General features: G+C 44.0%; 1 protein-coding gene across 1 annotated transcript in view; it reads right to left on the reverse strand.

The window, feature by feature from the left end:
- Positions 1-2,485: 2,485 nt before the first annotated feature.
- LOC112118811 (cytochrome c oxidase subunit 6C-2) overlaps positions 2,486-17,770 on the reverse strand; it is a 21,215-nt gene continuing 5,930 nt past the window's right edge. The window contains exons 2-5 of the mRNA XM_024217252.2: positions 16,760-16,844; positions 15,122-15,249; positions 11,610-11,748; positions 2,486-2,620 (exon numbers count right to left, since the gene is read on the reverse strand). Of these exons, the coding sequence (XP_024073020.1) occupies positions 11,623-11,748; positions 15,122-15,249; positions 16,760-16,844 (339 nt within the window). The 3' untranslated portion in view covers positions 2,486-2,620; positions 11,610-11,622. The remainder of the gene's footprint in view (positions 2,621-11,609; positions 11,749-15,121; positions 15,250-16,759; positions 16,845-17,770) is intronic.

The following is a 17,770-nucleotide window of genomic DNA, read 5'->3' on the forward strand; positions in this document are numbered from 1 at the left end:
AGTAAGTACAGGTTGGACAAATACCTGTCACACATGCTTTAGATTTACTTAATCTTGCCTCAGCACCGAGGGCTGGACAAGTTGATGTCTCCAGCTCCCTCCCAGCCCTATATTTCTTTAAGAAAGGCACATTTCTTCTCCAGCTGCTGCAAGAGGAGACAGGACAGGCAGGTTTTTTTTCGTCTCTGTGTAGTCTGCCTTTTGGAAGCAGTCTTCACTGCAACAATGGAACTTGGTAAAGCAAAATGATTTAAAAAGCTAAATTTGCAGAAAGGAATGACAAAAATATGTTTGTGTATATAGTGGCCTGCACAAGAAATTGACTCCACTAGCCTGCTTCTGCCATTAACAAATTACAGTGCCACCAAAGTTCTGTGGATAAAATACTTGCACTATTAGAACCTATAGATGTGCTTGAGACAGCACTAGTTAGAAGAAATGGTTGCTGCACATGCTTAACAGGCTGGGATAGTTACAGCTTTGAGAGATTAAGTATTGTCTTTTTCTATCATGCTATAATATTCAGTTTACATTTGTAGGAGAAAGTGTTTCCCTAACACCACTAATACTATCCATATGAAGTGCAAATAAAAGTGTATTCCCTACTTCACAGCAAAACCTATATGGATGGGATTTTCTTCAAACCTTCTGTGTTACTGCATATTAGTGTTTTGAATCAACTAAAAGTTACACAAGGAGTTTCATTAATGTTTCTGCATGGTCCATACTGAATGTTGAAAAGTTAATGGCCTATTTGAAATAATAAAAGCTATACCAACTGGATTTGAACTTAAGACCTTTCCAAATATAATACGGATGGCTTAATTTGCTGTGCTTCTTCACGGGAAGACTTTACTGTCTGCTTATGGGAGAGATGGAGTCTATGTTCTCTGAACAGTAGGTATTACAAGGAAAATTACTTTGAAGACACTATTATTGAGCAACTCTAGAATCTTATGTGTCAAGCTAAAAACACACTGAAGCAGTTTCCTACATTCTAGCTATAAATGTGACACTGATTCACATCATTTGAGGCTATTGTGTTCTGTTTAATGTAAGAACAAGAGTGTTTTAATTACTTGTTGTAACAGGCCATCTTGTCCAAGTTTGAGACTGTACAGGATAGCTTGACCTAAATTCAGTATGGAGGGTAGGTTGAAACACCAGGGTGACTGAGGCTAAGCCTCACTATATTCCTAGACCTTATCTATGATAAAATGGAATTAGAGTTAAAGGCATGCATCGTTACCTTAAAACACATTGCACAGCTGCTTTAGTTATCCCAGAACCAAACAAACCCAGGAAATTCAAAGCTAGGACTACACTTTAAAAAGAATCCAAACATGTTAAGGTAAGAAATGCAAGTAAGGTATCCAACTCATCTTTAATGGCTCTGTATTGATGTCATGCAGTAACCATTAATCACAATGGACATTTTAGTGTTTGCAGTCCCAGAGCAAATTAAACTGACTCTTACAGAACATTTTCCTCTCATGTCATCACCACAGCACAAATGAAAGTTTGTTTAGGTACCTTAATCATGCATTTTCTTACTTCAATATGTTTGCATCTAAGTGCCTTTGCCACTAGATGCACTTGCCCTCGTCTTCTCTAGCCCCCACTCCTTGCCCCCAGTGTCTGAGGTACAGGCATATACCTAGGATTTGGGGCCTTACGTAGTTAATCTTCCAATTGTTATGCACTGCTGCCTATACCCAAAGGTAGGGGGCTGGTGCCAGTCCCAGAAGTCACATTCCAGCACTATTGGGGAAGAGAGTTAAGGGGGGCACATAGGAAGAAAAAAAAGTAAGAAGGCATTTTCAGCAGGGGGGGGACGCCGCGGGCGGGGAGATGTCATACTGTTTTCTCACCTTTCCCCTTCCCTTGTCTGTTTCTTCCCCTTTACCCCCAATGAATAGGAATGTGATAGGGAAGGAAGTGCTAGTGACTCAAAACTCTCCCATGCACACCTCCCTGTCAACCCACAACCCCTTAAAGGTCATTTTATTTAAGAGTTCTAACAGTCAAAAGTTTGGAACTGCCAGATTAAGGTTGCATGGGCAATATTAATTTGCAACCCCTTTTGTGTATGCATTAGGATGCTGTCTTTAATTACATGATCACATTTTCAAGAGGATCCTTGCCTCATTCAGTAGTACAGGTTTAATTTTGAGGGGGGAGGGGGGAAATTATGTGGCCCTGGAAACCTTAACTCTAGTACACTTTAACTTTGTAACCTAAGAAAAAAAAAGCTTTCAATTTTTTGTAAATACTATATATATAGGAATCCTCTGCAAGTGCTGTCCAAGCAGCTGTTGCCTATTCAACACTTTAGGCCAGGAAGCAAACAATACTGTCCTTATTTTAGTAACCACAAGGGTTCAGGATCTCTATTTTATCTCTCAACTTGTCTTTAGCATTATATGAAGAGTACCACCTGAATTTCCACCCCTTCCCACAGCATCTAAACAGTCAAGGTCATCAGTTAAGATAAATAAAGCTTCATTAAGTATTTAGTTTATTGAATTACACTACAGCATGCCCACCACTGAAGTGTATTACACATTTTACAGTTGACTGAAGAAACAAGTTTAAGCTGTCAAGTCTCCTTGAAGATGATCTGCAATATAAGAAAAACATGAGTTAATATATTTGGACAATCCTAGCTCTCAGAAGTAAATACATTAGTATGTATGAATTCAAACAGAGAAGGAAAGTGTTTATGCCAGTAGTTTAGTCTAGAGGAACTTCCCACTACTATTTCCTCATGGCTTATTAAGACACTGCATGTGGTACATAAAATTGAAACATGGAACAAATCAAGAGCTACACAATAAGATCACAATAAGATCTGGAACAGCCTGAAAAAGAAAGGAATGCAACAGAGGAAATAAATGAATGCAGGTGGATTACCTGGAAAGGAAGAAATCCAAGTTTGTTAAATTACTTCTCTGTATTAAACTGAACACCCTCAATCTCATTCCTTCACAGCTGTGCTCCATGACAAGAGTCATGCAAGACCGTAGCACCAGAACATCTATACTTTATGTCCCCATTACCACAGTATCTAAGCACCTCACAGCCTGTGTGTGTTTATCCTCAACACACCTGTGAGGAAGGGCTATTATCCGCATTTTACAGATGGAGAACTAAAGGGCTAGATCCACAAAAGAACCTGGTGGTGCCTAAATGTTGGACTGAGGCATTTAAATTCCTCAATATCCCCCCTCAGTTGCCACCTATCTCTGTAGGTCCCCATGGCACCTAAAAATCTGCCAGTGAGCATTCACACAGCTGCCTAAGTCTAAATGTCTAGCTTATGCCTAAACCCCAGCAGAATCCTCCAACTAGCTCTCTCATGTGCAGGGCCTTATCCAATAGGCACTCAGAGCACAACTAAACCCACCCAAAATAGCTGGAGGAGCCACCGTTCCCCCTTATAACTTTTAGTCCTTTGATTAAGGCACTCACACAAGCTGTAGGACACCCAGGCTCATTTGCCACCCCAGCCCCGGGGGGAGAAGGGATTTGAACTCTGGTGTCCCCAGGAGAGTGCCCTACCCACTGGGTTATGGGGTATTCGGCGGCAGGCCTCAATCTCTCTTGTAGAAACTGTTCCACTGTGTATAAATACTTAAATATGAACTGAGCAGAAGCAGAGATTCAGAGAACAGCCCCAGAATACCCCACTGCACAGTGGGTAGGGCACTCTCCAGAGAGAACAAAGACCAGAATTCAAACCTCGCTTCTCCAAATCAGGCAGACAGGGGAATTGAACCCAGATCTGCAACAGCCTGTGTAAGAGTGGCTCCACTGCTGACACTGACACTATTTTTGGGGGTGGGGTGGGGTGGGGGGAAAGAAGGACACACAGGAGGAGGCAAGAAAGATTACACACGTAACTTCTGGGGAGGGTTCATTCGTGGCTGTGAATGAAAGTGGAGAGAAGAGCCTCTCTCCAAACCAGACTTAGTCACCTGTCTTTGAGGAATGGGTCTCCTCAGCATTTCCTTTTGGATACCTTTGGCAGCTCCCTACACAGCATGCTGGTTTTTCTAGGTCTCATTCTTTGGCATCTAACTCTTCTCATGCATTATAAAAAGACCCTAGGTGCCTACATTGGGGCTGTGGATTCCACCTGGTAGCAACACACCCAAAAGTCAAGCATTGCAAGACTCAGCACTGCAGTGCCTAAAGCCCTTTGAAATGGTAGTCCTACCTACTTCCCCTATGTCACACAAGTTTATAGCGGAGCAGGGAATTGAACCTCAGTCTCTCAAGTCCCATGCTAATCACTGACCTACCTCCTCTTCGGTAACTGCAAGAAACATTCCAAAACAGCAAGTTAAAAGTAGTAGTGTTAACCCTAAAATTAGGGAGAAGGGATGGATGGGAGGGGGGAAGGATTTTCAGAGCCTATTTTTGAGTAAGTTAGTCCAAACCACTGACTTGCTGCAGTATTAGATATAGTCTAACAGATCTTCAGCATGCGCCAGGAAAGCCTATGACAAATTTTCTATTTACTTATCCAGACCTTCAACAGGTTGGTATAAGTACAGTTTCTACAAGACAGGTGTCCATAGCAAAAATAGCATCAAAACTGAACCTCCGTCCAGTTTCATATATATTTGGAGGGGACGGGAGATCTCCCCATTCACTTTATAGGCAGAAAGTACAGGTGCAATCTTCCACAGATGGCGGAAGCAGCAATGATGAATTGCATCTCCTCTTTTCCCCCTCCTTCTGATTTACCTAGACCAGTGGTTCTCAAACTTTTGTACTGGTGACCCCTTTCAAATAGCAAGCCTCTGAATTCGACCCCCCCCCCCCAAACATATAAAAAAGTGTTTTTAATTTATAACACCATTATAAATCCTGGAGGCAAAGCAGGGTTTGTGGTGGAGGCTGACAGTTTGTAACCCCCCATGTAATAACCTCGTGACCCCCTGAGGGGTTCCAACCACCATTTTGAGAACCGCTGACCTAGGCAGTCATATTAGGGTGACCAGATCGCAAGGTCATATCAGGACACATTGGGCGAGCGGGGAGAGAGATGACGACGACAGACAGGTGCACAGAGCCATGAGAGGGGGCCCTAGGAAGCTGCGAGAGAGGGTCCTAGGAAGCTGCAAGAGGGGTTGTACGGCCCCTGCTGCAGCCCGCACCACAAGCCACAGGGCAAGGACTCATGGCCCCAGCTCCAGCCCCCAGTAGAAGCCACAGGGCCAGGGGCACAGGGCTCCGGCTCCAGGCTGAAGCTGCAGGACAGGGGCGCAGGATTCTGATTGCAAAGTCAGATCCAGTTGCAGGGCAGGGGGAGTAAAGGGTCCCAGTTCTAGCTCTGGCTCCAGCCACAGTCACAGAGGGGAGGCCCCTAGTCCTGCCTTCAGCCCCAGCTTCAGCCACTGACAGCTGAAGCAAACTACATCACAGAGGTCTGGAATCAGTGAGTCCTGCTGCAGCACCAAAGGGCTCGTTCACCTGCACATCTACCAATGTGATATATGCCATCATGTGCCAGCAATGCCCCTCTGCCATGTACATTGGCCAAACTGGACAGTCTCTACGCAAAAGAATAAATGGACACAAATCTGACATCAGGAATCATAACATTCAAAAACCAGTGGGAGAACACTTCAACCTCTCTAACCACTCAGTGACAGACTTGAAGGTGTCAGTTTTACAACAAAAAAAATTCAAAAACAGACTCCAAAGAGAGACTGCTGAACTCGAATTAATATGCAAATTAGACACAATTAACTTAGACCTAAACAGAGACTGGGAATGGTTGGGTCATTACACTAATTGAATTTTTTTCCCCCCATGTTAAGTTCTCCTCACACCTTCTATGGGTCATCTCGATTATCACTTCAAAGTTTTTTCTTCTGCTGCTACTGATAGCTCATCTCAATTGATTGGCCTCTTACAATTGGTATGCGTACTTCCACCTTTTCATGTTCTCTGTATGTATAAATATCTTCTGTCTGTGTGTTCCACTCTATGCATCTGAAGAAGTGAGCTGTAGCCCACGAAAGCTTATGCTGAAATAAATTTGTTAGTCTCTAAGGTGCCACAAGTACTCTTGTTCTTTTTGCGGATACAGACTAACACGGCTGCTACTTTGTAACCTAAATTTTAAATGTAGACCAGGGCTATGCCAGAGAAAAGAATGTAAGAATGACCATACTGGGTCAGACCAAAGGTCCATCTAGCCCAGTATCCTGTCTTCCAACAGTGGCCAATACCAGGTGCTTCAGAGGGAATAAATAGAACAGGTAATCATCAAGTGATCCATCCCCTGTTGCCCATTCCCAGCTTCTGGCAAACAGAGTCTAGGGACACCATCCCTGCCCATCCTGGCTAATAGCCATTGATGGACCTATTCTCCATGAATTCATCTAGCTCTTTTTTGAACCCTGTTATAGTCTTGGCCTTCACAACATCCTATGGCAGAGAGTTCCACAGATTGATTGTGTGAAGAAATACTTCCTTTTGTTTGTTTTAAACCTGCTGCCTATTAATTTAATTTGGTGACTTCTAGTTCTAAAAACAGACAGAATAGCTAGTCCTTTCGCCACTAAAGCCTAGAGTGATTTTCTGGAAGGCTCAGGCTTACGGCCCACTTAGGACATTATAGTGACTAAAGCCTAGGGGCAGAGTGCTTAGTACCACGAGTGGGTCCACTGACTTTCAGTGGGACTACTCACAGGAGTAAAAGTTACTCACATGTGCATTTGCAGGATCAGGTCTTCAACTATTACCAGTAACTGAACACAAGTTTGTCCAATTAACAGCTTTGCTTAAGACCAGATTGCAACTTGCCCTTGTGGGGGGATGCTGGTGGAGGCACAAAAACCTTTCCCCAATGAAGCCCTGCCAAATGGCCAGCCATAGTCACTGCATTTGAGGGACCACAGAGACTGATCCCTCTGTGCACACCCCAGGAAGATAAATCTCCTCAAAGGAAGAGAAGAAGAAGGACTAGAGCAGGATAAGCACAGGACTAGGGGTAGCAGGCTTATCTGGAAGTTCATGGATGGATTGTGTCTTCCCATGGTGAAATCCCTTGCTGAGCTCCCATAGGGGTGTTTCAGCTCTATGTATCTACTCAGGACTGATGTATAAAGGCACAATCTAGCCCTTCATAGCCAAGTATTGTAAATTAATAGATTACATATCTGTTGCCCTTTCATCAATCTGAGCAACATTTCATTCGATGAGAAGAGTGACATGGCGTCTGTAGAAATCATTAGCAGAGAGTGTGTTAAAAAAAGAGGTGGCAGTTACTTCAGTGCACTGCGCTACTACAATCTTGTTTAGAAGAATATTACATTAATGACAGACAATGAAAGTATGGAGAGTCACAGATTAGGATGAAACATAAAAGAGACGAGGGTGCAATGGTTAAGGTGCTAGCATAGGACTTGGGAGACCCAGCTTCCCTGCTCCATCACAGACCTTGGGTAAGCCACTTAAGGCTCAGATCCTCAAAGGTAAATAAGCACCTAACTACCATTGATTTTAATGGGAGTTAAGTGCCTAAATACCTTTGAGGATCTGGGCCTTAGGGAACTGATGCACAGAGATGCTATCTGTAAAATGGGGATATTAGCACTTCCCTGCCTCAGAGGGGAGTTTGTGAGGATAAATATGTTAAAGATTGTGGAGAAAGTCCAGAGAAGAGCAAAAAAATGATTAAAGGTCTAGAAAATATGACCTATGAGGGAAGATTGAAAAAAAAAAATGGGTTTGTTTAGTCTGGAGAAGAGAAGACTGAGAGGGGACATGATAACAGTTTTCAAGTACATAAAACGTTGTTACAAGGAGTAGGGAGAAGAATTGTTCTTCTTAACCTCTGAGGAGAGGACAAGAAGCAATGGGCTTAAATTGCAGCCAGGGCGGTTTAGGTTGGACATTAGGAAAAACTTCCTAACTGTCAGAGTGGTTAAGCACTGGAATAAATTGCCTACGGCTGTTGTGGAATCTCTATCATTGGGGATTTTTAAGAGCAGGTTGGACAAACACCTGTCAGGGATGGTCTAGATAATACTTAGCTCTGCCTTGAGTTCAGGCGACTGGACTAGATGACCTCTCGAGGTCCCTTCCAGTTCTATGATTGTGAGGTGCACAGATACCACAGTAATGAAGGTCATAAAAATACCCATGACAGTTTACCAAAGTCCAACAGGGAGCATTAATAAGGCTGTAAATCAAATTTACAATATTTTTTCCATGTGTGAGCACAATAAAGTGTTTAGTTGAAATAAACTGAAAGAAAACAAAGGAGCAGAGATTACAACCTATCTAGATTGTCATCTATTGCAACAGACATGGGCACACATTCAAGTGTCTGAGATATGCACAAATATTAGATAAACTTTCTTCTTCAGCAGTGTAATAAAGCCCCACGTCTGCCTCTGTCAGTGTGTAAATTATGGACCATCTCCAGGCGTCATTATATGCATGGAACACCTATTGAATTCAATGAGAATTTTGCATGTGAATTTGCCCCTTAATATAAAGATAAACCCAAATCTCTTGCAGACGGGGAGAAAGGCAAGTGGCTTGGTGCTGGTCTCCTCGCCGCCTCTGTGTGCCTGGGGCTGTGGAGCAGGGCTGCACTCTGTCTGCAGGCTCCTTCTGGCCAGTGGGCTGGTGCCACCGCGCCGGGAGCTGAGTCGCGGGTTGGGGTAGGCGGGGCGGGTTGTAGGGGGGCGTGGGGGGCTCTCTGCCCAGCGCCTGCTGCCCGGTTCTACAAGCCCCGCCCCGCTGCAGCAGACCTCCTCACCACCTGTGTGTGCCTGGGGCACGGCTGAACTCTGCAGGCTCCTGCCAGCCGGCGGGCTGGTGCCGCCGCGCCGGGAGCTTAGCTGCGCTGCCCCAGGGCCCAGGAGGAAGAGGTAAGTGGTGCCGGCTTGCCAGGGTCCCCCCATTATCAGGACAAAGTGCGTCCCGACCAATATAAGGTCGGGACGCGGGACAAGTCCCCTAAAATCGGGACTGTCCCAATAAAATCGGGATGTCTAGTCACCCTAAGTCATATGCACCCTACAATCACTGTAGGTCCCAACCAGCTTCTCTCCTACTGCAGAAGTTAAGGATATTTTTGCACTGCACCTCCACATCTGTTGATAATTCTTCTAATGCACTACCTAAGCATAATCTTAATCTGTAACTCTGCTATCTGTGCCACTTTCTCTCAACTAATGCCACTGGGTAAATGATGAAGAAAGGATAATCCCAAAATCCCTTTAAAGCCTTGAGCTAGTTAATGTTTCACAGTTCTAACAAACAGGTGCACTCAACCTGGTCAGAGAAAGACTTTTGTACATTGGTTGCAAACTGGAAAGCTTACAACGTCTTGGTGTAATCAAGTGTTTCTTTTAGCTCTGTTTGCACAGCAAAGTTCGATTCTTAGTTTCAATTCAAGAGTTTTAAACTTGCATCTTTGTTGGCAGTATTGTTTCAATTGATTTTCCTCCCATACTTAGATCTGATATTCTTGCCAAATACCCTTTCAAAACACCCTGAAGGCCACCTGACCAAAGCATTGGTGATGTAAGTGCCTGAGAAAGTTAGTTTACATAAACATATATTAGCAGTATTCTTTTATCATGATCTTAAACTGGAGGTAGAAGTATGATGGTAGAAAGGTAAAGTGATTCCTTTGTTATTTACCATGCTCTTACATGTTGCTTAAAAAAAAAAAAAAAAAAAAGTAGAATTTCTAATGTGGGGAAGAATAAAAGGATAGTCAATAATCCCATTATTAGTTTATGCTACTTTGTTTTGCATTTTTACTTTACAACTATATGAGGAGCATCCATCATCCATATTTTTGTGTTATACTGGAACCAGCTGTTATCTAATGTTATGTTTGTGTGTGGAAGCAAGACAAACATTAACACCATTAAGTCCAGTACTGAAGCATTCACTTAACAAGTAACAAAACTGAATGAGACTGAAAGTCAAATCCTAGTTGGCCAGGATAATTAGGCAAAACAAATCATCATGTGATGATCACAGTAAACATTCCTGAGCACTGGAAGAATGGAGAAGCCATTGCCCTTGATCAGTCTTTGAAGAAGTAGTTTGAAGAGAAGTGGAAGAAAGTGATCAATGAAGAAATCAATCTCCGTTTCATATGTAGTTTCCCCCCACTATCAGGAGTAGGGTTGGAGAAGCTTTTTTAAAAAAAACCTCTTATGCTTACAGCTTACTTTAACACTGATGTTTCTAATCACAGCATCTGGAAGAGAGGAGGCAGAGTTCTGGGGACGTTTAAGAGCAAAGTTATTAGCTGTTTGCTATTTTTTGTTTGGAAAACCCTTTGTAGTTATATCGAGGAAACAGTTAAGTCCATTAAGGGGAAAAATCAAATGCTACTATTTACAAAATATGTGAGAAGGCATGTTCCCTTGTACCACTTTTTTTTTTTTTTTAAAATAGGGAAATTCAGCTTGTGGCCAATTATCTTCCCTTTCCCTCAAGCTCTGGAGAAAGCAGGATGTGTTGGAAGCTGCTTCCATGACCCATGAACATGCACTGCTTCTCTCCATCCCCAAAAGAAGTGATCTTTTGGTTTTCTCCCTCTCCTTTATGGAGAAAGGAAACACAGGAATTGCCATAATCAATCAGACCCATGGCCCATCTAGTCCACATTTTTTCCCCATCCGCCAGAACCAAACGTTGCAGAGTAAGGTGCAAGAAACTTTGCAGCAGGTATAGGTGAAACAACCTGCCCCCAGCTTGATTAAGCCAATCTTTAATTAAACCATGGAACATGAGGATTTATATATCCCTACCAAGTCTTAATTTTTTCGACTAACTCTCACGACTGGATATACTTGTAGTATGTGCCCCATCCTTCTTTCAATCTTGAGAAGGTTTTGGCCTCAATATCCTATGGCAAAGAGTTCCACAGACTAAACAGTTCTATGAAGCAGCATTTCCTTTTCAGTTCTGAATTTGCCATTTTCACTGGATGTCTCCTTGTTCTTGTATTACAAGACAGAGAGAACAGAATCTCCCAGCCTACCTTCTCTATACCATTCGTTATTCTGTATACTTTTATCATGTTTTATAAAGGTAAAAATCTCCCATATCCCAATTCTTCATATGAGAGTGTCTTCCTTTTTGAGACAGGGTTATCATAACTGCACAGTATTGCAAGTTAGGGTGAACCATCAATTTATATAATGGCAATATTTTCTGTATTTTCTACTCCTTATGCATCTTAACACATTGCTTTTTTGACAACTGTGCATCATGCAGAGATAAGGAAAGGACTTGGCATCATTGTTAAGTTAACACTGTTAATTTATTACCCCCAAAGGGTGTATAAGTAGTTCAGTTTTTTTCCTTTCAACATGCAATACTTTGCATTTATCATTGGCCCTACTGATCTAGTAACAAAAGGAATGTTATCTGTAGCTCCCACTGAGATCCTTTTTCCTTTTCTAAACTTCAGGAACTCTCACCTCCAATTAACTGGATGTGAATTTAATGGTAGAATTTGATCAAAAACATCAAAATGGGAAATTTCCAGTGTATCAATATATAAACAGTAGTTAGTGAGATCAGTTTGATGTAAGGCATCTTGCTATTACCTATATATGCTGTTCATGAGTTTTTGGGTTGTACACTTTCAAACACACCAGCTTCCCTCATGGCCTCAAAGTCCTTCATGGAATCATAGTCTTTATAGAAGTCTGCATATGCTCGTTTCCTGGGCTCAGACACGCCATACTGAAATGCAAAAGGTAGAGAATTAAGTTTTAAGAGTAGAAAAACTTGTATAACAGATGCAGAAAGCTTGTAATTCACTTGGTGGTGCCATATCAACTGATATAAGATTACTGCAGTCTCAAAAAAGCTGTTTTTAGTTCAACACAGAACAGTTAGCTATTAGAGGGTTACAGTAATATTTTTACTCAGTTAGATACTGAACTATTTAACGGATGGGAAAACAAATGTTTTGTGTTGTTTCATCTAAAAATTGGAACCAGATTTACAAACAGCATTACTAAATTTTCAGGACACCAATAAGTTCATTCTTCCTTGTCAGATATCGTGCACAAGTCCAAGTGATCATCTTTTGCCAAAAAACTGTCACCACCTGGTAATAGTTCTATACTTGAAGGATTTACAAATAAATTTTTAATATGCCCATGGGCAATCACAGGGTTAAGTGACTTAGGGACGCCCTTTTATCTATCGTTCCTACTAAAACTGAGTTACAGTTAGAGCAATTCTGTAAGGTTACAAAAGGAGGAAAGGGGGCTGCCAAAGCAAATAGCCAAAATGACGCACCCACTTTGGCCACATCTACACAAAGAAAAAGGTGGGTTCACACTCATTAATTAACACACGATTAAATCCTAGGGAAGACAAGGCAGTTTAATATTAACATGGTACTTAACCTAACACATGTGAACACTACAAACTGCTTTGTCTTCACTAAGATTTTACCTTGTGCTAGTTACCATGTGTTCACACATAAGGTAAGAACATCCCCCACCTTTTTCCTAGTATGAACACACCCTTGGGCTCCATGCTGTGGTTCATTTGTTTTGATAGAATCTTTTAGTCAACTGAATAGCCATATAAATCTGGGAGCCCTTCAGGAATCATCTGATTGGGCACTGCAGTAGCAAAGAGCAAGATACCACGCATGAACTTCTTTACACATCCCCACCTTTCTCAAATTTCAGACCAGCTGCGAGCGTAGCTGGCTAGGAAAGAAGAGAAGACCATTGACAATATTCCCAGACCAGGGGCATATTCTGAATGTATTTTAAACTGATGTAAATCTAGACGAATGCCAGAGGTCAATGGAGTGATACACCTGTACATTTGCAGAATCTGGCCATGTGTGCGCATACTTAAGGGAATAGTGGATGAAGACCAGTCTTCCCACACATACTCCTTCAGTTCAACAAAGTGTGCCCAAGCAAGGTACAACAGTGTAGAAAACTAACTGCTCTTACGTGAGGAGCTTGGCTCTTCACACAAAAGCTCCAGGTGGAAAAAGCACAAAACTGAGATTTATGCCACATCTGCATTCCCAGTTTTTGTGGTGTGTTCTTTGTACATACCCAAGAATCTCACCCTATATTTTTTAAAGAGTTGCCCCACCACAGATGCTCCAGGTTTGTTTAAAAAAAAAAAAAAAAATATAGAAGCATTGCAGTGATTAAAGATACATCATCACGTGTCAGTTTAGCTATGTCCTGGTAAGTTGCTCCTTTAATTTAATGAACTCTTTTTCAAATCTACAAGAGGAGCTGAAGCCTCTGACTGTGCTGGTAACAGAGCTAGGCTTTACTGATGAATAATAGTAATTAAACCTTAATATTTATAGCTGTCTTCAGCTAGAGCTTTCTGAAAATTTAAATGTTGCAAGTGACAAGAATGAAGTTTAGTAAGGGACTGAAGGTTCAGTTTTTCCATGTACTTAGAAATGAGTTGCTGAATGCGTGTGTTTTGATCGCCTAGGATATCAATTTTGAGTGAAACTTTTTGGCAAGATATCACCCCTCAGAAATCTAGCAAACATTTAGTAATAAAGGCAATCTAGCCATCCTAAGACATAAAAAGAGATTGTTGTGCATTCAGTGTATTAAAGGTATTTTAGTGTTTAACTACTGCTATTCTGTCTGCACATTTCTTTAGGGTCTCAGAAAGCAAAGCTTCACTCATGTAGTGTTGCCCCAATCCTTAAAGAAAAAGGTCTTCAACCTCACACTTAAGCCACAGTTCTATTTTTTCACCATGTTGTCCTTACCCCTCCAGAGATATCTTGTGTCCACCTTGCCCACTGTACCTTATCAGATAGATTGCCAACAATGATAGATGCTCCACTGAGCACATAAGTAGTCTTCTGACCAAAGCATGATATCAAGGCTGATTAACAATTCTCTGGCTTTCAACGGTGGCTAAAGATAGTTGAAAAGGTGGCTCTCAGCCTTTATGAACATCCAGCAGATAGTATTTTTATTGTATTCATTATTACATCTATTGCAGCAGCATCCAAAGTGCATTAAGCACTTTGCAAACACAGAGGAAGACCTCATCTTAAAGAGACCAGTCGCTAGATATTTATTTTACACTCTACAACATACTCAGATGCCGATGCACATGCCAAGAAGGGTTAACCCACTCTAAGAAACCAGAAATGGCTGAGAGATGTTTGACTCTCCTAAATCAAATTAAGTTACACAGGGCAGAGAGTTTGCCCATCTTGCTTAGCTAAGAGTTTCAAAGACCATCATTCTGTGGATAACTTCATAAGTGGGACCCCCTCTCTTCCCCCTCAATAAATATCCTATATTAAACATAGGCAAGTCCATGGACCACTTTGAGCACCACCAATTTTAATTTTTTTAGGTTGAGCCAGCATGAGCTATACACAGCACTAGGGCTATGTCTGAACTGCACAAGTAACCTGGGTGACTGGCATCCATGTTAGCCTACCCTGGGTGTGGGCATCCCCACAGCAGACCCCTACCTGTATTACTGTGTCCTCATTCACTCATGTGTGTCTGCAGGCATATCTCATTGTTCTTAGTGGTGAGATGCCCTAGGATTCTTTCCCACTCAACTGCAGGAAAACTTGACTGTCCTTCAGGAAAAATTGTGGGAAGGCATTGGAGGACTATCTCCTCACTAAAAAGCAGTCTGAATTAAAGTGGAGCCTGTATTCTAACCCCCACCTCCACCAGATAAGATAACCCAGACTTAAAGCACTTACAAACCTGGGTCAGATTTTTTTCCCCCCTGTATGAACAAGGTGGGCTAAAAGCTGGGTAAGAGTTCATGTTAACTGGGCAGTGTAGACATGAATTGTGCAACGCTTGGCTCCTAGGGTTAGTCCAAGGCTTGCCAACAACTATGTGGCCTCAGTCAGATCACTCAGAAACTATTGGCGATTATCTGTAAAATAGGAACAACTCCTCTCAAAGAAGCACCAAAAGGTTTTATACAGCACTCTGGAGACATGTTCATGAGAAATCCACCACAGCAGTTTTCTGATAAACAGATAAACCAAGTCAAAGTCCTGAACCGGAAGGCTATATAGATTGGTCGAGATGAACTGGGCTCAAATATTATAAGACCTCACCTTGTACAAAACTGCAGCTCCCAGGGATGCAATTATTGCCCCTACAATATGGAATCTCAGACGTTTGGCCAGGAGGCCCCTCATCTGTGGTTTGGGCAACAGAGTAGATGACATGGTGATGATTTCTCCTAGGAAAGTAATACATTAGAAATTTATTAAGAGATGTACACAGGAAGTTCCTGTCCTAATTAATGCATTTTGTTTTCTATGTATATAACAGACTTGTTAGGGTACGTCTATACTTACCCGCTGGTTCAGCGCAAGCAATCGATCTTCTGGGATCGATTTATCGCGTCTTGTCTAGACACGATAAATCGATCCCGGAAGTGCTTGCCGTCGACGCCAGTAATCCTGCTCCGCGAGAGGAGTAGGCGGAGTCGACGGGGGAGCCTGCCTGCCGCATGTGGACCCGCGGTAAGTACCTTTAAGTTCGAACTAAGATACTTCGACTTCAGCTACGTTATTCACATAGCTGAAGTTGCGTATCTTAGTTCAAACTGGGGGCTTAGTGTGGACCAGCCCTTAGACTAAACATTTCACAAGAGGATACTAGAGTAGCTTCAGAACATACGCAAAATCATTCCCTCCATTAAAATACCTCCTTACAACATCTGAGATACCTTTTGAAGGAAATCTATTTGTGAGGAAACTATCAAAACACAACAGACTTTAAATACTTTACATATAATAGACTAGTTCATGGAGTGTTTCTTTTCTACTGTTTACTGTGTCTTAGCCACACAATACCCTTCCCTCTCCTATGAAGTCTATTGTCTTTTTATATTCCTGAAACAAGTCATACTCAGATTTTTTAAGCCAGGAACCATATTTTATTAACTTAGAAGGCTTCATGTATAACTAATGCGCTATATTAAAAAAATTAAGATGGCAGATAACCCTACTGTAAAGTAATACATCTCTTCAATGGGGTTTTATTGTGCCATGTACACAGTCGTGCAGCAGACTGTACAGACAGTCGTATGAGACACACAGGACTGAATGTCAGGCATTGTCTATACAAGAGTTTTGCCAGAGTAGCTGTGCCAGCAAAGCCCTGCAAGTGCAGATGCGGTCATGCTCAGGTAAAAGTGCTTCTGCTGAAAACGCTCAGTTGTACCTCGCGGTCTGTCAGCTCCTGGCAGGGAATGCCAGCCAGTGGTAGGCTGTGGTCTGCAGGCCAGACCCCTCTGGTAACAGAGACCCAACACTGCTCTCCAACTTTATACACATCCCCGGGGACCACATGCAGAGAACTAGGCCGAGTCCCGCCCTGGCCTGCGGCAGGTGCCTAGTCCACAAACACCAACCGAGTGACAAAATGGAGACGAGTCACACGGCCCTGGCACGCCCGGGTCAGCGCCGGACCCAGAGCGACCGCGCCTCCGAGACACTGTCCCGCACGCGCCCCCCTCCCAGCCTCGCGCTGCTCCCCAGCTCCGCCGCCGGCAGCGGGCACTCGGCCCCAACCCCCCGACGCCTCGCACGATGCGCGGCGGCGGGGAACGGCCGCAGCCGGGCCCCTCCCGCTGCGCGGCACCGCAGGCCTCAGGGACACGGAGGTCAGGGGCGGGGGAGGAGGGGACGCCGGGCTAGCGGACTAGCTCCAGGAGAGTGGGGCGGGGGGAGGCCTCCACTCACCTCCGCAAAGTACCAAGGTCCTTCCGCACTGACTAGAGCCGGTCACCGACTGCGGGGCTGCAGCCGCGCATGCGCAACACACTGACTAGGCTACGGCAAGCCGCCCGGCTCAAACCGCGAGCCACAAAACTCAGATTCGTATGGGGGTGGGGCTAAGCAACACAGCAGGGAACCACCATGGCAGAGGGGGAGGAAGGAGGGAGTGAGGGCAAAGGAGAAACAGAGGACAAGCGCCTCTGCTGTGGCTCTGGCTACCCCACCATCATCTCTCTCTAGGCAAGGGCCTGACAGGAGCACCCCACCCCCACCCCGTACTGCTCCTTCTGTAGCAGCCTTCAGTGTGACAGCTTCATCCAGGGCTGGATTAACTGTGGGCCTGGCACCAAACATATTTGTGGGCCCCCATGGGGCAAGGTGCAGGGGGGCGGGATGGTCAGTCTCCAGAGGGAAGGGCGGGTTGGGGGCAATGAGGGACAGCGCGGCGGGAGCAGCTCTGCTCTGCACAGCCCAGCAGGTGGGCTCTGTTTACAAACCTGCAGCTGCCAGATGCACACTGGCCTGCCCAGCCCTGTGCTGCCAGCACACCCCTTCCCCTTGAGGGTGGGTCCCCACCACACTGCCCCCCTGCCCAGTGCCCCACCCTTATGCCCAGTGCCCCCTCTCCCAGAGACCTCCACCACAGCGCTCTATGCCCAGCCCTCCCAGGGACCTCCCCTGCTGGCCTCCCACCACAGCTGCACAGCCCTGCACACCACACTGCTAGCCCAGTGCCCCCCGCCCATAGACCTCCCCACTGCCCACCACCTTCCTCACAGTCCCACCATCACAGCTGCTCAGCACCCCATATTCCTGAGGGGATTCTGCACCAAAAAAAATCAAAAATTTTGCGCACAATATTTTAAAATTCTGCAAATTTTATTTGTCAATAAATAAATGTGGAGGCTCCAACATGGCAGTGGGGAGCACAGGCCACTGGTTGCATGGAGGTGGGAAATTACCCTGCAGCCTCAC

The sequence above is a fragment of the Terrapene carolina genome, unplaced genomic scaffold, assembly GCF_002925995.2.
Source record: "Terrapene carolina triunguis isolate 2854851 unplaced genomic scaffold, T_m_triunguis-2.0 Scaffold58, whole genome shotgun sequence".
NCBI classification, from domain to species: Eukaryota; Metazoa; Chordata; order Testudines; family Emydidae; genus Terrapene; species Terrapene triunguis.